Below are 19,707 nucleotides of genomic sequence, written 5' to 3'. Positions count from 1 at the left end.
TATCACATTTCCGACCCTCGCAGGATCGGGGTTTCTCCGTGGGAAACTCACGGAAAGGGCATTTCCAATACGAAAGAAATGTCCCCCTTGGGGAGGGCTGTGTCATCCAGAGTCTTGGCTATATATCGACCAATGCTCGAACGGGGGGCGAACGTGACAAAAAAGTAGAAAATGTGGGAAGGCAGGGAAAGACTGGATGAAAGCACAGTTTTTGTCGTTGATGTGCTGTAAGGGGCCTTGCCTGTAAACTTAAATGTGCCGGACCCGAGAACTGTATCTGGGAATGGATGAACCGCCTCCGCGAATTGAGTTTCCCGTTCCCAAAAACCTTGCCCAGAAGACGTCAGAGTCAAGCAACTCCAGACACGATCCCCCGCATGATCCGGAATAGTAGCTCATCTGGCGCAACCAAAGTGAATAATATATCTGGTCGGCTGCGACGCATCCCCAACAAGGTCGTGGCCATGCCGCAAACTTTATCCTGGCTCTGCCTTTCATCTCGGTTGCGGTAGTCAGCACTGGCTATTAAACCATACCACAATATCAAATGCGTGGTGTTGGCTACAGGACGTTGTGTTCTTCGAGACGTATGGCACAGGAGTTGCAACTTGCAAAAGCCCGCCCGATCCGCTGACATTGACATTGAACACCCCACTTGGGTGCCGCGGTTCAAAGTGTTATCAATAGTCAAATGCTGCCCGATGAATCCATCTCCATCCGAGAGGCAAGTTGAGTTTATCCTAAGCACGGCGCGGCCTTGCGCTGTACTTGTACTTTAGAGACAAAATGACCATGAGTCAGTAAGGTGGGATGGCAGTATCGGTCGGTGGTGTCGCGATGAACAGGCTCACAAACCGTCGCAACCTGAGAGCGGACCTCCCGAGACGTCTTCGTCCGATCTTTGATCCGTGAACCCTGGCTGTCCTGATACATGATCCCCTTCTGCCACAGAGACACGTCACTTGAGGCTCGATTTTGCCTCCAGCCTCGCCCATTGACGTCGGAAGTTTTACAGTCGAGTCCCGTGTTATCTTTCATATGCCGGGCAAGGTGTTGCCTTGGTTGCGTTTGTCCATGCAGAGCATGTCAATCCCGAGGCCTGCGGTCCCTACACTAAATCCGAAAACAACATCGGCAAGCATCGCTTGGCGGTCATAACATTAAGTTACGGGAGGCCCCTTTACCCCAGTGTGTCGATCGCACTCACGAACAATATACTTTCTGTAACACAAAAGGTCCGATGAAGTGGAGGTTGAGAAGTTGAGAAAGACGGTGTGCGCAGGCTGCGAGCCAGTCAGGACTGAGGCTCGTGGGGGAGTGGCACTGTGGCAGACTTCCGCCAACCAGCGCCGCCACTGTGGATGCTCCAGCCACCTTGCTGCGGCGGCCTTGCCGACGACCCTTCTCGGTCAATCAACCGTGGAATGGAATGTTGGGCGCAGGTGCCGGAAGGATGGCTGCAGACGGAGCCGAGATCCGGACTGGAATGTGAAGACACGCGAGGGAGCTGCGATGTTCTGCGCGGCAGCGGCAGCGGCAGATGTTGGCGGTTGTTGCCGTCCAAACATGGCACGTGCATGGATGCTACAGCGAAAAAGACTGCGGCAGACGAACACGGCCGAGGCTTTCGTTCGGAGCTGTCCCTGAGGCTGAGATCCTCCATCTCATGTCTGCAGTCGGGAACGTAACCGAACTGGATCCGGACCGTGAAGGAGAATGCTGCCTGTCCGAGTCAGCTTATGCGAAGCGCGCGTGGAGAAGACCCGGTTGCCGCCCCTCTGGCTCTGGGCGGGCGTTGAGCTGGCCTGATAGGGCAGAGCCGGTTGCGCCGCTGTTGAAACCCTGCGTCCATGCCAGTTGTACGTTTTGTTGCTGTGGTGCAGCTATTTCATGTGCAAGTCGTCTGAACGGGCACTGGGGCTGATAGCTGAGGCTCGGAACTGGCCGCAATCGTACAGGAAGAGAGGCGAGGCGTGGGCAGCCGCTCGGTGGACTGGGGCGAAATCCTTTGTGCCGAGTGGTGAGGGCGTGCTAGCGCTCAAAAGGGTTCGATGGTGCATCCATGCCGTCCACCGCCAGATGGATGGATGTGCTATGCCGCGATGCGAGCCATGGGTGGGCGCACCGCCTCAGCCCCAGTCGATCAGCCCCAACCTAATCTTACTATTTTTGGCGTTTTCCTAACGAATCCGACCCCCCATATCCGCACGACGGCAAAATACACTAGCAAACGAAATGCTAGGTGAAGGGCAGCAACTCCCAGAATATTGGATTTTGGTTGGGGTTACGTATGCCAACGACGTATACTCGCGGACGGAGCTCCGTCTCTTTTGGTTGCTGCTGCGACACGTTGTGTGGCGAATGAGCAACAATGGGGATACTCGTTGTCTGGTGAACAACATAAGCAAAGCGGTGGGGAAGCAGAGGAAAGAAAGAAAAAAAAGGCCTGATGATGGCGGATGCGTTCGAGACATCGGGCTGAGCGAATGGGGTATCTAGGCCGCATTGTGGAAACAAGCCTGGAAGACAGCGGGTTCCAGTATTTGGACGAGTGAGATTTGCAGTTCCAGCAGTTCCAAGCAAGCAGGGGGAAGGACTTTTCATTATTGTTATTGTCGACTGCAGGTGAAGAAGCAGGATGACATGTTGCCTCCCCCAGCCGATGGACACTTGGCTGCCAAAGCCAAGTCAGTTTGGCTGGGTAGGGCAGGGCGAGGGGAGACGTTTCAGAATGTTCGTGGAAGCCGCAGGATCCCAGGACACAAGTGGGTCGTTAGGAAGTACACGAGTCTCACTTAGATGCGGAGGGGCAAATCGGCGCCGTCACTAACAAACCAATGTCGTTTCTTAAATGCTGTCGCCTTATTCAGGGTCTGCCTCTGGTGCCTCTGGGGCCCTCCAATCTCATAATTTTTTTTCCTGTTCTTTCTGTCTTAGAGACCCTGGCTCTTCAGGAACACGCTTGGGAATGCTAGTCAGCTCGCTGGGTTCCGTCTCCCGTCAGCGTGCTGACTAGGTAGCCGCAGTACACGGGTGCAGCACGCAGCGCCTCGAGCTACTTTTGTCCTTTCCTGCAGTGCGCTGAGTCTGACAGACAGACAGCACATGCGATTGAAAGGGGCAAGGAAAGTCGAGAGAGCGAGAGAGAGAGAGAGGGAAAAGTCTGACGAGCACAAGCCACCTCTCCCTCCCCTAATACAACTTGACTGCACGGCTCGCACTCTTCCCAATGGGAGCCAAGGATGATGGCTGATGTACTACTGTGCACAGAGTATTTGGTGGTGGCACGGCAGATGCCGGCAAAGCGAGGGTTTTCCTTTTCAGCATAGTCTTGCTCTCTCCTTTTCCTTGCCGGCGTCCCTGCCTGCCATTCTGCAGCCTCTGTGCGCTTAATGACAAGCCGCCCGCTAAGTCTGGTTGCTTCCTTGCTTGGCTGCCTCTGTCCGCTGGGCGCATCGCATACCCTCCCCTATTTCCTTCAGTGGGTGGGTGGGTGGATTGGTGTGTAGTAGTGTAGTACACGGCCGAGAAAGCATTGATTGTGTTGGCAAATGGGCATTGATTGCAAGGTGTTTCTGGAGTCGATCCCATCCCCAAATGAAGCGACTGAAGGCGCAAGACCAAGGGGTACGCGAGATGCAAGGGCAAGGAAGCAACGACCGGGGGTTTCGGCTTGGGGGAGACGTGACGTAGTTGGCCCCGGGCCCGGTTTTTATTTTTTTCTCGACTGCGACTCTGGCACCGGACTGGTTGAGCCGGCTCCTGGACAGCTCGTGATGAGCATCTGCGACTGATGTTTTGTTGCTGCTGGCTGGCTAGCGACGGACTAGGCGACCAGGATGGGCGAACTTGCAGGAGGGAAGACGGGGTTGGCGACGGTCCACGGCATTGGCTTTTCAGGCTGGCACAAGACGGGGGGGCCGGGGCCACCTGCTGGCCTGGGGATGAGACTTGTTGCCAGCTCGCCAGCCATACCCAGCCAATTCCATCTGGTGTCTGTCACTAATCCTATGTATGCTGCAGTGACGTGGGACGGACAGACAGACAGACATACAGACAGAGAGAGGTAAGGTCAACCCAGGTGCATGCATGGTGGGCTGGATGGTCCGAATTTTCCTGCTGGGCTCGTGCTTTGTTCACAACACCGATTGCCATGCCACGGTTTGTGCAGGCTGCCATGGACTGAATGCATGTGCTGTGCTATGCTCGGGTTGTCCTGCCCAGCCCATATCGTGTCGTATCGCTCGCTCGCTCATCGTGCAGCGGCGGCGCGATGCCTGGGCTAAGCAGCGCTAAGCCACAGCTTTCCCCAGTTGTCGGCGTGAGGTGAGGTGAGAATATGGAGCAGGCCAAGGTAAGGTAGGGTGGTCAAAGTAAAGGTACCTAGCCTTGCTGCAGAGCAGGGAAAAGATACTTGCAGAAAGGAGACAAAAAACCAAAGACAGCACACAACCGTGACAGCCTCCTAGTCTCATCTCCTCGTACCTCCCCCAGGCAATGAGGCCGGGGAGGGATGCCAAAGTGACTTCTCCTATTCCACTTCCGTACCATCTCATGTGTGCAGTACAGAGTACCTCTCTCTCTCTCTCCTAGGCTAGCTAGCTACCCTACCTGCTGCTCGCTCTCTCTCGCCCACCTCAGCCCGGTTGGGCCAATCCCAATGCTATTCTGATCCATCCTCAGCCATCCTCCACTGGCGCTCCTCCCACTGCCAATCCCACTCCCACACCGTGACCCAGCTCCCACCAAGCAAGGCCGCCTATCCATAGGACCCTTTTTTAACCATTTGCTGCCCCGTCCTGCATCACCACCTCCTCCCCCTTCTACTCCTCCTGCCCCCAGCCCTCCATCATTTTTCACCTCTCTTTTTTCTCCTTCGCTTCACCACTAGTTACCGGGGTTGTGGCTTTCCAGGCCGCGCATCTCATACCTACAGGGCCTTTGTTGCTCGCGCTCTACGCGTGACACCACATAGATCCCTCTCCTACCCGGACTGACCTAGGCATCTCTACCTCGAGTCCCGTGACTGAGAATCAATTCGACTTAATCCTCCCGGCAAGAAGCAGGAAAAAAATCTTTCCCATTATTTCTCGCATCACTACCAGTATCAGCTACCTCACAGCTTGCCGCCAGCAACCATGGCTTACCGCGGGGGGCACGAACACGATTATGACGGTCACAACATGCAGGATCTTCCTCCTGGCTCTGACAGGGTACGCTTCATTGTTACCGCCCTCCCCAACGCGTGAATGCTTTTCAATCGCTGACCTGCTTGTTTCCAGTACCACCTGCCACCCCAGGACGAAGGAGTTGACGAAGCCGGCCAGTCTCTGTTGAGAGACCCTCACGCACCAGCTCCTTACGAGAGCCACCTGGGACCTTCCGAGACCCCTGGCCGCCCAGTTTCCGCATACAGTCTCACAGAATCATACGCTCCTGGTGCCGGATCTCGGACACCCGCCCCGGGCGAAACATCTTTCACCAGTGGCTTCCACCATGAGCTCGAGTCGGAGGCTGGCGGCGGTTTTGGCTACGGCCGGCCCGTCTCTACCGTCGATGCTGACGAGAGCTGGGCCCGCAGACAGCAGCCTGGCAACCAAGGCGGCGGTCTGAAGCGATACGCGACCCGTAAGATTAAGCTTACCCAGGGCTCCGTCCTGAGTATCGAGTACCCCGTTCCCAGCGCCATCAAGAATGCTGTCCAGCCAAAGTACCGCGACGTCGAGGGCGGCAGCGAAGAGTTCATGAAGATGCGCTACACGGCTGCCACGTGCGACCCCAACGACTTCACCCTCAAGAACGGTTATGATTTGCGTCCCAGAATGTATAACCGACACACTGAGCTGCTCATCGCCATCACCTACTACAACGAGGACAAGGTGCTGTTGTCCAGAACCCTCCACGGTGTCATGCAGAACATCCGTGATATTGTCAACCTGAAGAAGTCCACCTTCTGGAACAAGGGTGGCCCCGCCTGGCAAAAGATTGTCGTCTGTCTCGTTTTCGACGGTATCGAAAAGACGGACAAGAACGTCTTGGACGTTCTGGCTACCGTCGGTATCTACCAGGATGGTGTGGTGAAGAAGGACGTTGACGGCAAGGAGACCCTCGCCCATATCTTCGAGTACACCTCCCAGCTGTCTGTCACGCCCAACCAGCAGCTTATCCGCCCCGTCGACGACAGCCCGTCGACGCTCCCTCCGGTGCAGTTCATTTTCTGCTTGAAGGGCAAGAACAGCAAGAAGATCAACTCCCACAGATGGCTCTTCAACGCTTTCGGTCGCATTCTGAACCCCGAGGTCTGCATTCTCCTCGATGCCGGTACGAAGCCCAGTCCCCGATCGCTCCTTGCGCTCTGGGAGGGTTTCTACAACGACAAGGACCTCGGAGGTGCTTGCGGTGAAATTCACGCTATGCTGGGTAAGGGTGGCAAGAAGCTTCTCAACCCCTTGGTTGCTGTCCAGAACTTCGAGTACAAGATCTCCAATATTTTGGACAAGCCTCTGGAGAGTTCTTTTGGATACGTCTCCGTCTTGCCTGGTGCCTTCTCGGCCTACCGCTTCCGCGCCATCATGGGTCGCCCGCTCGAGCAGTACTTCCACGGTGACCACACCCTGTCCAAGATTCTGGGCAAGAAGGGTATCGACGGAATGAACATTTTCAAGAAGAACATGTTCTTGGCCGAGGATCGTATTCTCTGCTTCGAGCTGGTCGCCAAGGCCGGCCAAAAGTGGCACTTGTCGTACATCAAGGCAGCCAAGGGCGAGACCGATGTGCCCGAGGGTGCGGCCGAATTCATCAGCCAGCGTCGTCGTTGGCTCAACGGTTCCTTCGCTGCCTCTTTGTACTCGCTCATGCACTTTGGTCGCATGTACAAGTCCGGCCACAACATCATTCGCATGTTCTTCTTCCACGTCCAGCTCATCTACAACGTCGCCCAGGTTCTCTTCACATGGTTCAGTTTGGGCTCTTACTACCTGACTACAACGGTTATCATGGATCTAGTCGGCACCGCCGTCGTCTCCGACGACCCGGATGTCGCCCGTCACGGTTGGCCTTTTGGCGACACCGCGACGCCCATCGTCAACGCCCTGCTCAAGTACATCTACCTCGCCTTCGTCATTCTACAGTTCATCTTGGCTCTGGGTAACAGACCGAAGGGATCCAAGTACACGTACATCGCCTCGTTTGTCGTCTTCGGTCTCGTCCAGTCCTACATCCTGGTTCTCTCCATGTACCTGGTAGTACAGGCCTTCCAGAAACCCCTCAGTCAACAGATCAGTCTCGACTCCGGCGAGGACTTCGTCGCCAGTTTCTTCGGAGGTACAAACGCTGCCGGTGTCATTCTCGTCGCCCTGATCACCATCTACGGTCTTAACTTCATCGCCTCATTCATGTACCTCGACCCGTGGCACATGTTCACGTCGTTCCCTCACTACCTTGTGCTCATGTCGACTTACATCAACATTCTCATGGTGTACGCTTTCAACAACTGGCACGATGTGTCCTGGGGTACAAAGGGTTCAGACAGTACCGAGTCGCTACCTTCCGCACATGTCAGCAAGGGTGAGAAGGACGAAGCCGTGGTGGAAGAAATCGACAAGCCGCAGGAGGATATCGACAGTCAGTTCGAGTCTACTGTCAAGCGTGCTTTGGAGCCTTTCAAGGAAGCCGAAGAGAACGAGAAGCCCGACATCGAGGACTCGTACAAGTCTTTCCGTACTGGTCTCGTTGTGTCTTGGCTCTTCTCCAACACCTTCCTCATCATCGTCATTACGAGCGATAACTTCGACTCGTTCGGCATCGGCGTAAGTCATGATTCAATTTACCATTTTAAAGTTATCATACTGACATTTACCCTCAGAAATCCGCATCTGCTCGTACCCAATCTTACTTCAGCTTCTTGCTGTACTCTACTGCCGTGCTCTCGCTTATCCGTTTCTTCGGGTTCCTGTGGTTCTTGGGCAGGACCGGCATCATGTGCTGCTTCGCCAGGCGGTAATCAGACCTGGAGACGCAGACAGGTGTGTGTTACGGGCGAGCCAACGCCGTTGTATGGTGTACCAAAAAAAAGGAAGACTGTTCTCATGACCAGCTTGGGCTCATTGCAACGAAGCGGGCGATGTTTACATTCAGGGTATGTGTTTAGTAATAAAGGACACGGGACTCGACAAATTCTTCACGAAGTGGCCGGAAGGCAGTAAAACTAGTTTTCGGCTTAGCAGCATTCATGGCGTTTTAACATGAGGACAATACTTTACGCTTGTTTCCGACAATGACAATGATATCAAAACTATTTGCCAACATTGCATGTTCTTTAGCCAAAGTCTTTTGTGAACTCAACTCGGTGCATTAAAGCCAACAAGTCAATGGCTACCTAAGTAGGCAGGTGATGAACAGAGGAATGCTGATCGCCTACCGAGGAGGCCTATCTATCTCTATAAAATATACTTAAACGCAGCGGGATGCTTGTAGCTTGCCGACTGTCTTCCCCGTCAGAAGCCAATACCTTTGTTGTGTCTCTAGAGCCTCATGAATGGTCAACAAGCACGGGGCCCACGGGTTGTTCAGTCACGTCGTTCGATGCCTTTGTGGTGCAACCAGGGTCGGTAAATCGTCGGGAAAACCGAAACCCGACCCTATCTTATCGCAACCAGAAAGTGACCGCATTGACTGGTGCCCGGTTTGTCCGCTCCAGGCTGCCTTTCGCTGTGGCAAGATCGCAAGACTCTTACGGAGACAACCCTTCCTCAACTGATTATTTCGAGTGCGAGCGACACTTCTGAAGTGATCGGCATTGTTCCCTCTGGTTGCCAACCCTCATTTGGCGGCCCAGCACATACCCCCCTCCCAGCGACTGCCCCACCAAGAACCCCCCCTCAGCAGAGTCCCCTCCTCTAAAGATCGGTCAAGATGTTAAAGATTTGGTCCATGGTACGTGTCTATCGCGCCTTGTCGGGCGAGTGTGATATTGACTTTTGCGCAGAAAAAGGAGCAGCAGAAGGCTGAAAATGCCGACGCTGCGGGCGGTAAGAAGAAGAAGGTGACGGCTGCGCAGTTGCGGGTGCAGAAAGGTACGACCCCTCAACGAGCCTGGGACGTCACGCCTTGTCCGCTGACTTGTGCTGCTAGATTTGTCGGAACTTTCTCTCGGCTCGACGATGAAGACCGACTTCCCGGACCCCGACGACATCTTGCACTTCACGCTAACGATCGAGCCCGACGAGGGCATGTACCGGACCGGGCGCTTTACGTTTACGTTTGACATCAACCAAAACTTCCCCCACGAGCCGCCAAAAGTGCGATGCAAGGAGAAGATCTATCACCCAAATATCGACCTGGAGGGCAAGGTCTGCCTGAACATTTTGCGGGAGGACTGGAAGCCCGTGCTCAACCTCAACGCTGTCATCGTGGGACTTCAGGTACGTTTGGGACTGCCATACGCGTCAGCGGCCAGGCTCCGGCTAACCATGTGTCCATCACAGTTCCTTTTCCTCGAGCCGAACGCCTCCGATCCTCTGAACAAGGAAGCCGCCGAAGACCTGAGACTCAACCGTGAGGGATTCAAGCGCAACGTCCGGACTGCGATGGGCGGCGGTTCCGTCAAGGGAACAAGCTACGATCGTGTGCTTAAATAAGGGCCGGTGACGGTATTGGAGCTTTCGTCGTTTGCCAGGGCGCTTTTTGATGGTAAAACGTCAAAGCGAGACCGAAAAAACCGTGTCCGTTTAGATACCAGACACACACATACACATATACACACACGTGGAGGGAGAGAGAGGCAGGCAGTTTGTTGGCAGAGGCAGCGGCATGCGCATTCGGAAGGTCGGTGGGCATAAAAGCAAGCATCATCGTCCGGCGTTTACGGAGACAAGATTACAAATTACAAGAGGACAGCTACCGGGCACGGCATCGAGTTGGGCTAGAAAGATTACTTGCGAATGTGTATGAAGGATTCGCGGAGGATCGGGAAGGATGTCTGGCAGGCGGGAGCGGGAGCAAGAAATAAGCCGGCCCGACAGTATGTTAAGGTGGGTGAGTTTTAAGCGGCAGTAGAGGAATATCCGGAATGCAAAGAAGCGTTGCTGCGTTACCGTAAGAGAATCCAAGACACCAATCAACGGGCCGATTTGCCTCAAAACCAAGCAAAGAGTCAGAATCGGAAGAGGAGTCATCAAGGCCGGTCAGCGTGAAGAGAGGCCGAAGGCGAAAGCAAGGGCCGTAGCCGGCGCTTAGGTGTCGGTGAGAATCCGCCAGCGGCCCATCTGGTATGACTCCTGGCTGGAAATTGTGCTACGATGTCGGTCTGGTGGGCTCTCCCCTGCTCCACAACACCGCCTCGCCGGCAATAACGTTGATTGCTCCCCGAGGTCTTAGGTAAGGTCGCTGTCAAATAGGAACCGGATCAAGTAGAGGCTACCCCCTCAGCCCAGCAAAGTCCCTGCCTTCTCCAAAGTCCCCAGTACCCGCCCTCCCACTTGGCGGGCCCCTTGCCCAACCCCGGACGCTTCAAGAGGCTTCCCCACCATTGGCACAGGCCAGACGACGCAGGCTAACCCACCAACGAGCAAGCTGGGCCGAAGTCGGGGGCCAGCTCGCCCGTCTCTAATCCAGTAAAAAATTTCCCAATTCCAAACGCCTTTTCCATCAGTGAATTCTGTTTTCTTCATCATCTCCTTCTTCTTCTTCCTTACAATTGACTTGTACGGATCCCCTCTCCACTCCTCCCCCCCCAAACACACAGTCAGAATGGCCTCCCGCAGCTTCTCCAAGGCGCTTCGCTCGCCAATGGCTCGCCAATTGGCGGCCAAGCCTGCTACCCAGCAGCGCACCTTCATTGCTGCCCGCAGCCTGGTTCGCGCCTCTGCCCAGGTCAGCAACGCCTTCACTGCTCCTGCCCAGCAGCAGGTTCGCGGTGTCAAGACCATTGACTTCGCCGGCCACAAGGAGGACGTCTACGGTACGCAGGCGACCCGACAGACCCCTCAGAATGACTCATGAGAGATTTGCTGACTTTTGTGCCACAGAGCGTGCCGACTGGCCCCAGGAGAAGCTCCTGGTGAGTCACATTTGGAACCAAGACCCCCAGAAGGAGTCGTTTGAGCTAACAACCATTTCCAGGAGTACTTCAAGAACGACACCCTCGCCCTCATCGGCTACGGCTCCCAGGGTCACGGCCAGGGTCTTAACCTCCGTGACAACGGCCTCAACGTCATCGTTGGTGTCCGTAAGAACGGTCAGTCCTGGAAGGACGCCCAGCAGGATGGCTGGGTTCCCGGCAAGAACCTCTTCGATGTCGATGAGGCCATCTCCCGCGGTACCATCGTCATGAACCTCCTCTCCGACGCCGCTCAGAGCGAGACCTGGCCCGCTATCAAGCCCCAGCTCGTCAAGGGCAAGGTACGTTTATTCACTCATTTTGCCGGATAATTGGCCCAAGCTGACTTTCCAAAAAGACCCTCTACTTCTCCCACGGCTTCTCCCCCGTCTTCAAGGACGTTACCAAGGTCGACGTTCCCACTGACATTGACGTCATCCTCGTCGCCCCCAAGGGCTCTGGCCGCACCGTCCGCTCTCTCTTCCGTGAGGGCCGTGGTATCAACTCCTCCTTCGCCGTCTTCCAGGACGTCACCGGCACTGCCAAGGAGAAGGCTCAGGCTCTCGGTGTCGCCATCGGCTCCGGCTACCTCTACGAGACCACCTTCGAGAAGGAGGTCTACTCCGACCTCTACGGCGAACGTGGCTGCCTCATGGGCGGTATCCACGGCATGTTCCTCGCTCAGTACGAGGTCCTCCGCGAGCGCGGCCACTCCCCCAGTGAGGCCTTCAACGAGACCGTCGAGGAGGCTACTCAGTCCCTGTACCCCCTGATCGGTGCCAACGGCATGGACTGGATGTACGAGGCCTGCTCCACCACCGCCCGCCGCGGTGCCATCGACTGGACTCCCAAGTTCAAGGATGCCCTGAAGCCCGTCTTCAACAGCCTGTACGACGCCGTTAAGGATGGTTCCGAGACCAAGCGCTCCCTGGAGTACAACGGCCAGAAGGACTACCGCCAGAAGTTCGAGGCTGAGATGGAGGAGATCCGCAACCTCGAGATCTGGAGAGCCGGCAGAGCCGTCCGGTATGTCTACACTGAACCTAACCACACTCTACCTGGTATCACCTTGCTAACATACTTGTTTCCTACAGTGGCCTGCGTCCCGAGAACCAGAAGTAAACGGTTCGGTGTTTTTGCTTTGGGAGAAGATAAAAAAATTACCCGGAATGGCCATTTCCTAACCACTGTGCCGGGGACGGGGGACTTTTGTACTTTATACGCCGGGTTCTTGGGGATCTGGGCATGGTTCAAAAGTTTGTATCTTGACTTTTGGGATCCTTCAATACCATTTCTTTTGCTGTCCATGAAGCCAATTTTTTTTTTCCTCTGACCAGTCTCGTCGATCAATGTCTTGAAGTGTTGTGCATAATCCCGTCGGTGCAATGCCCGGAGAGGGCGGGCATGCATGGACGAAACCTGACTCGCCGAATCGCCATACTTTTCACGAATCACGCTAGCAGGCTGCGACTTAAATTGGCACCCCCACGCGTCCCGATGGTTTTGGTTTTGAAGCCGCTGATAGCACGCCTTGTTAATGCGAGCTGGCGCATTTTCAAATTTTGATTTCGTTGTGCTCCGCGACGACGCTTACCTTGAAGCAGCTCCCACGAACGTCTGGAATTTCGCCACGGCCCAAGGTGAGTGAGTGCCTGGGGAGAGGGCGGACTTGATTTACATCATTGTCTCTCTGTTTAGATAGAAGGATACGCATAGTTTGTGGTTGGGATTGGAATGTCCACGGTCCATATTGTTTGTAGTGGCTTGTGTCGCTGAGCACACGAGACACGCTTGGCGGTTACCATTATAATCGTCATCGCCATCACCGCCGCCATCGCCATTGCCATTGCCCATACTTGTCCGCTTCCATTGCTTTTTACCAAACAAAAATGCATTCGCCCAAGGCACATCGTGACGGACTACTTCTTGTGTGCATATTCAAGAATCAGCGCCCACCTGAGGCAATGGTCAGAAGTTTAACCTAAGGTTCTGGAGCAAGGTCACTACGTCCCTCAAACTCTGAAGCGATGAGACTCAAGTTGGCTGCGATGAATTGGTTTGAAGGTAGAATTTTGAATGGTTGAAGCCTCAGCAGCATCAATGATGCTGAAAAAGGCGAACATACAACCAGCCCTGCCTTGGACGAAAAACCTCACCTAGGATTTTCTCGGTGGGCTCGGTGGGCTCGGTGAAATCGGTGTACATATTTCTTTGCTGTAGCGACCCTGAGGCCCGCCCCCTTGGTCTGTGCACCCTCTCGGTAGTCGTTGCTACGTCAACAGCAAACAAGCATGGGCCACTTCCTACCCCCTTCATCTCACAAGCGAGCCCAAAATGGTATTTGCTCGGCATCCTATCGAAATATCAATCAATTGACGATTGTTAGTCTCCGTTCTTCAACGCTTGCAAACTACGAAACCTCTAGCTTTTGACGAGTTGCGCACAATGACGCCGTTGTCACCAACAAACGAATCAAGACTCAACATTTCGACGACGCAGACAGAAGAGGCAAACCGCGGTTCCCTTGAACAGTACGAGGTCCGCACCCGCACTGAGACAACCGCAGGCAGCGGTAATGGTAGCAGCAGCGACATCTCCTCCACAACCAGTTCACCCTCTGTAAACGACAGCACCCACGACCAGGAGAACATGCCACCCTCTCCCTCGAATTCCTCCCCGTCGCCACCCTCTGCGCCGGCGACGGCCATCAAGCCGCAACGCCATTCACGCGTGATGTCTGGCACAGCGCCCTCACCGCTTAAAATACTCGCCGGTTCCGAGACATCTGAAAAGCAAGGGCGGAGCCCGCTGCGCAAGACACTCATCTCTCCCGACAAACGGTTTCCCATTAGGGTCAGCAACCCGTCAATCGAGTCGCCCCGTGCCGTCTCTCCTCCCTCTCTCGAACGCACCGTCAGCCTCGAGGACGCAATGCGCGATAACGAGGGCCTGAAGCACGCGATTCATATTTTCGAGGATGACGACACAGAGCTGGATAACGATGAGTTTATGCACGACACAAGCACTATGACCACGGTCGAAGGCGACCAGCCCGAGTCAGGCAACGGCTACGAGGACCAAAGCAGTCTTGGTGGCCCTGACGAGACGATGATGAGCACTTTCAGCACATTTTCCGCCGTTCCCAACCTGACCATGTTCGCAAAGCTTGGTCAAACCCCAACAAAGTATGCCAGCGTGGGCGGCATGACCCCGCGGGGGAGACCAGAGACCGTGCAAGAGCAGACCCCGCGGCAGCAAGGAGCGCAGGAGTCCGGGAACAACACCACCAGTCTTTTGGACTTCACGGGCAGCCAGCGGTTCCCTCACAAGTCACCGTCCAGGCGGGGCACCACGTCGCCCTCAAGGACAAACCCTAGCGCCACCCCCGCTCGCCAAATGTCGAACCTGCTCGACTTTGATATTCCGCCCCTGCCCACCCCCCGCAGCATCCCCACCATCACCCCTCGAGAGCTTGAGAGTCTGAAGTCGAATTTTCTGTCGGAAATCAGCAGTCTGAAGGCGTCGTTGAGCGGCAAGGAGGCCGAGGTCCTCTCCCTCAAGACCGCCGTCGGCGATGCGGAGAAGCGTGTTGGCGAGAGCTTGGAGCAGGCTCGTGAAGAGCGGACGCTGCGAGAGCAGATCGCCGAGGAGAAGGAGATGTGGGAGAAGAGCAGTCGCGAGATGGAGAAGGTCCTCCGCAGCGTGAAGGAGGAGATCGACCACACCCAGCGCGAGCGCGAGGAGCTCGAATCCAAGCTTGCCGAGTGTGAGGGTCGTCGCGAGGCCGCCGAGACTATGGCTCAAGAGGCCGAGAGTAAGCTGGCTAGTTTCCGCGCCGGAAAGAGCACCGATGACAAGCCCTCTTCGCCCAGGGGGGGCGCAGCTGCGACCTCGAAGGAGGTTGAGATTGCGGTCGAGCGCGTGGCCCGCGAGCTGCATGCGCTTTACAAGGGCAAGCACGAGACCAAGGTTGCCGCCCTCAAGAAGAGCTATGAGACTCGTTGGGAGAAGAAGGTGCGCGAGCTGGAGACCAAGATTGAGGAACTCACGGACGAGAACGAGAAAGTCCGTCGCGAGAGCACCGTCACCCGGGTCGACCCCGCCCAGGCTGCCATCGAGGAAGAGCTCAGGGCCCAAGCCGTCCGCGACTCGGCTCACATCAAGGAGGTCAGCGCCGACGTCGAAAGACTCAAGGCCGTCGTGATGTCGGTGAAGGAAGACAATTCCGAGTTGCGCCACCTCCTCGCGCAAGAACGTGTCGAGAAGGGCGAGCTGGTTCAGCTTGCGGAAGAGATGATGTCGATGCAAACCCTGGCCCCCCCGGAGCCACCCAAGCCTGCGCCGACGCCTGCCGCGCGGACCCCGGGGCCCCCTGCCAGAAGCCACACGGAGAACAACTTCCGCAGCAGCATCGGCCGCAGCTCGGGCCTGAAGGCGCCCGGTTCCATCGCCGCCCGCAGCGCGCATGAGCGCAATGGCAGCAACGGCCCCGCGACCAAGGCCCTACCTAGACCTAGACCGATGAGCGAGTTTGGCCCGCGGAGCGGCATCATGAGCTCCATCGAGAAGATGGGCAACTACCGTGGACGGGGAGATTAAACGTTGAAAGACTGCTACGACGACGAACGACAAACGACGTATGGACAAATCATTTTAGGGCGGGAGAAAGAACGAGAGAGGGGACGAGGAGAGCGAAAGAGAGAGATAAGAGAGAGAAGGCATTGACGTAACGAACTGGCGTCCACGGGTCCTGTTTCGGCTTTTCTGTTTGTGTTACAGGGCTTTTAAACGACGTCTGACGCGGACGATATGAAAGAAGGGGCGAGGACTTGGGAGGGGGCGTTTTTTGTCTTGTGCGTTGTTTACCTACTACCTACGGGGCGGCCCCTGCATTGCTTGCCCTCCTGTTTTGCCTCCCCGCGCGCGTGTGTTGGAATACCCGGCACTGCACCCATAACTCTTTGAATTGGTAATGTTCAGTATATTGCACATAACCGCCCCTTCATCTGGGTGTCTATTTTTATTCTTATTTTTTTTTGGGTCTATTGTCTAATCTCTCGTGCCCGGGCTGGAGAGGGGAGGAGGAGGGGGCTCTTGATGATGTACTGTAACCACCACCACCACCACCACAACCCGCGTACCCCATGCTGTGCGCCGTGTTGCTTCGTTTGGTTGCAAAAGCAACGCCCACTGACCAACTCCTGACGAGAGAAGGGATATATACCATCGGGGATGGCGGGCAGCTGGCAAGATCTCTTTTTTTTTGGGTGTACGGTCAGTTATTCCACCGCGAGGTGTAATGGTAGTTTTTTTTTTATCTTATTTACTTGTTTGGGCAATTTGCCCGGATGATTTCTCCAGATTCTTGAGATTACTGCGTCTCTCTGTGCCCCTCCCCCCTCCTCCTTTCTGTGTGTGTATGGGTGCGGGATGCTTCCGTGGCACTGATCAAGAAGCAGGCCGATCCGATTCCGGCTCGAGGGCTGGACCCGACCCGACCTCCCGAAATGCCCGCCGTCCAGGCCCGAGGTAGGACTGGCCAGTCGTGAACGCGCTCCTCGCGCACCCTCTAGTTTGCCGGTGTAAAAGGAAGCAAGGAGGCAAGGGAGGAGGAGGAGGAGGAAGAGGGGAGCTTTCCATGAGCTTTAACAATGTTATTTCCACATCTGCAGATGCCTTTGATGTGTATAGATCTCCTTGTACGTAAAATAGCAACCCTCCTCCCATTTCCCTTGAAGCATGGCTAGATGTAATCTTTCTGATTTTCTTTTTCAATTCTTTGGTCTCTCTGAAGCAGTTGACACAAACTTCTCGCTCCAAAAACTCCCACACACCTCGCCACCAGACTCTACCTCACTGAATTCTGAGTCGGTGCAGCTCACGACGCTGTTCATCCCTACGCCCTCGCAGCCTCCGCGGTGCCGCCCTCAACCCTGTCTACGTCCGCCGGTGCTCATCAGCGTGATCTTCTGCTTCTTCTTCTTACCCTTGCCGCCGCCGCCGCCACTACCACCGCCGCCACCACTACCGCTGGCATTCCCGCTGCCTCCACTAGCTTGACCGCTTGAAGGTCCCGGTTCACTCACGCCTAGCGCCTCCATCTGGAAAGAAAGCTCTGCAGCGCCAAGGAAGTCTTCGTCCTTCAGCCAGCCGTCGTCAACCTGGCGTTGGGAAATCGCAGCGAGCTCGGGTGACCCATGTACGACATGTGTGCCCCACACGGTCCTTTGTGTAGAGGGACTTGTAGAGATGGACGCCAGGTGCTCGAATCCCGGCCGCGGATCTGGTGGTGTGGTGCCAGCGTGACCTGAAAGGGGTTGGAATTCCTCCAGGTTCAACGCGGGAACCTGGTCTTCTTCTATGGGACCATAGTCACGCCTCATAGCTGCAGTGCTTTTGAACTGGGCAGCCTCGATCCTTTCGGACTGAAGCCTCTCGCGCTCTTCCTGCACGGCCTTGTCGCGGTTCCGCTTCCTCCGCCGATCAATCTCGTCCGAGAACTTGTCAAGGACCTCTGCTGGCACAATGTCCGTCCAATCACACTCCAAGAAGCTGATGCGGCATCCGTATGGTAGGTGTCCGAGGTACTTGGCTCGCTTCCGTTGCACTTCATCCAGCACATGGCCTGTGGAGATGTGTTCTACCCGTGGCAACAGAGTAGATGGGAATACTGAGAAGTCGCCGTACTTAGTCTTCAGAATCCTGATGTCGAGTGCCGACAAGTATAGGTGGGGTTGTGATGAGTAGAAGTAGAAATCGGGCTGAACAGTTTTGTTCTGAACCCCCGCCTTTGAAGTGTTTGGCACCATCGAGTCGTTCTTCCCAAGGTCTTTGACTTTGTCCTTTGCCGCGTTGATGGCCCGGATCGCCTTTTGGGTCCATTCGTCATCCTCGTGGTAGAGGAGCTGGTCTTCAGTTCCCTGTTGTCGCAGCGCCTGAATCTCTTCATCGTACTGCTCAACCATGTAGTCTCCGGTTCCTTTCATAATCCTGGCATAGTCCAGGACGTTCGCAGCGAAGTGCCAAGGGATATCATCCGCCACATTGAGCGCGTCGGAGCCATTCTCCCACGGCAGTGCAAGAGTTGACTTGGCGGTCCGCGCCATCAGCCGGAGCACCACATCGTCTCCGACACGCGGCAGAGGGCTCTCCTGCCCGGCATAGAACCGCACGGGCCGGGTCTCGTGTAGGTAGACGCTGTCCTCGCACAGTGGGCACTTCTTCCACCTCGGCCCCTTTGCGGGCTTCGAATCGTCGTCTGTTGTAGAGTTCATAAATCGAATCAGACAGGACAGGCAGAAGATGTGACCGCACTTTGCCATCCTCGGCGCCACCGGCTCGGACAAGCAAATCGGGCAGCTCGCACCCTGCGATTCCGACGAGGCCAGAATCTGCAAAACGTTGTTCCAGTCGATGTGGACATCGGCATCGGCCGCCTGGCTGGCATAACTGCCTTCCGGCGACACGATGAACCTGTAATTCGCGTGGACGTATCTCGCTTTGTCGACAGCGTGGTGGCCCGAACCGGGCCCCCAGGTCGGATTCCGTCTGTAGTTTCTAGCGTACGAATGGTGGTCGGCGTATGATCTCGGGGGAAGGCTGTAATTGAGCAAGTGGGTGATGGAGGTCTGGCCTCGTCGGCTCGAGGCATTGCGGAGGGCCCTCAGCTCCGCCATGGTGTCGTCGTCGTCTGGATTCGAGGTCTGTCGGGACTCGCCCATACCCGGTCGCCGCTGCATCTTGTGCTGCTTCCGGGAGCCCTGGCCCTTTCGGGGAGCAGAGTGAGGAAATGAAGGACTGACTTGACTGGGTCGACGGGTGGATTCGAAGCTCGTGGCGATGGGGCCTGGCTGGACCGAAGGCGAGTGGGAGGTCGACGCTGAAAGGGACTTGCCCAAATTAGACGGCGTCGAGCTCATGTTCGGCTGCTCGGAGAACCAGAGGAAGCGTGCTGTGAAAGTTCTCCGACTGATGGGGTAGTGGTCGTCTCGATTGCCCCCAGGGCCGATGTCGTGATGCAATCCCGGCGCGAGGTGAGGGAGGGAACGTCAGGTCGGATGGTGGCACGAGACGCCGGTCAGTCCCTGGCGCTCCGGATCGAAAGAACGACGTAGAATGTGCTGAAAAACCGAGAGCTAGGCTCTTCGGCGGACGTAATGGATTTAGAGGAATGAGAAGGCTGTTCGTAGAACAAGACAGGGTCCAAGGTGGACGGACCCCATGAGTGACGGGTGGGGATCAGGTAATCGAACGCCGAGAGGATGCAGCAGCAAATGCAGCAGTACCTACATAAGGTAGTAGAGTCATTGGCGGGGCAAATCGAAGTTGCTGTGACGAACTCTTAGGGAAAGCTCGGGACCCGGGGCACGTACACTCCCCGGTGACTGATTCGGCACGTCACGTGATGCCATGGCTCTCCCATCGGGTGGGTGCTGTGACGTGACCAGACGTGAGTGCTGATGTCGAGTTTGAAAGTCGGAAAGGTCAAATAATATTCGACTAGATCGCAGCCAATCTTGGTCAATTCTCAGTTATTCCGATTTAGAGTCCGTCGTCGGTATGCAAATCTTTAGTTATTAGTCTTTCTCGGGCAATGGCTTGTACGACCT

General features: G+C 55.7%; 5 protein-coding genes across 5 annotated transcripts; 4 read left to right on the top strand and 1 right to left on the bottom strand.

Moving 5' to 3' along the window:
- Positions 1–5,138: 5,138 nt before the first annotated feature.
- On the top strand, positions 5,139–8,002 carry EsH8_V_000710 (chitin synthase class III; the record flags this gene model as incomplete). The annotated part of the gene is made up of 3 exons (XM_083273226.1): positions 5,139–5,213; positions 5,283–7,808; positions 7,865–8,002. 3 exons carry the CDS (start codon positions 5,139–5,141, stop codon positions 8,000–8,002), a joined length of 2,739 nt encoding a protein of 912 aa, XP_083125941.1.
- A 911-nt stretch (positions 8,003–8,913) lies between these two features.
- EsH8_V_000709 (NEDD8-conjugating protein UBC12) lies at positions 8,914–9,638 on the top strand (the record flags this gene model as incomplete). The annotated part of the gene is made up of 4 exons (XM_083273225.1): positions 8,914–8,934; positions 8,987–9,074; positions 9,133–9,422; positions 9,486–9,638. The coding sequence occupies 4 exons, from the start codon at positions 8,914–8,916 to the stop codon at positions 9,636–9,638; spliced, it is 552 nt and encodes a 183-aa protein (XP_083125940.1).
- A 1,111-nt stretch (positions 9,639–10,749) lies between these two features.
- Positions 10,750–12,220, top strand: EsH8_V_000708 (ketol-acid reductoisomerase; the record flags this gene model as incomplete). The annotated part of the gene is made up of 5 exons (XM_083273224.1): positions 10,750–10,960; positions 11,028–11,059; positions 11,122–11,400; positions 11,457–12,124; positions 12,193–12,220. 5 exons carry the CDS (start codon positions 10,750–10,752, stop codon positions 12,218–12,220), a joined length of 1,218 nt encoding a protein of 405 aa, XP_083125939.1.
- A 1,323-nt stretch (positions 12,221–13,543) lies between these two features.
- EsH8_V_000707 (uncharacterized protein) lies at positions 13,544–15,697 on the top strand (the record flags this gene model as incomplete). Its single annotated transcript, XM_083273223.1, has 1 exon — positions 13,544–15,697. The coding sequence occupies one exon, from the start codon at positions 13,544–13,546 to the stop codon at positions 15,695–15,697; it is 2,154 nt and encodes a 717-aa protein (XP_083125938.1).
- Positions 15,698–17,025: 1,328 nt separating this feature from the next.
- On the bottom strand, positions 17,026–19,017 carry EsH8_V_000706 (RING finger protein; the record flags this gene model as incomplete). Its single annotated transcript, XM_083273222.1, has 1 exon — positions 17,026–19,017. The coding sequence occupies one exon, from the start codon at positions 19,015–19,017 to the stop codon at positions 17,026–17,028; it is 1,992 nt and encodes a 663-aa protein (XP_083125937.1).
- Between the last annotated feature and the right edge of the window lie 690 nt (positions 19,018–19,707).

Source organism: Colletotrichum jinshuiense, chromosome 5, assembly GCF_051148585.1.
Source record: "Colletotrichum jinshuiense chromosome 5, complete sequence".
NCBI classification, from domain to species: Eukaryota; Fungi; Ascomycota; class Sordariomycetes; order Glomerellales; family Glomerellaceae; genus Colletotrichum; species Colletotrichum jinshuiense.
Note: the sequence above shows the minus strand (reverse complement) of the source record. Positions and strands in the feature narration are given on the sequence as shown.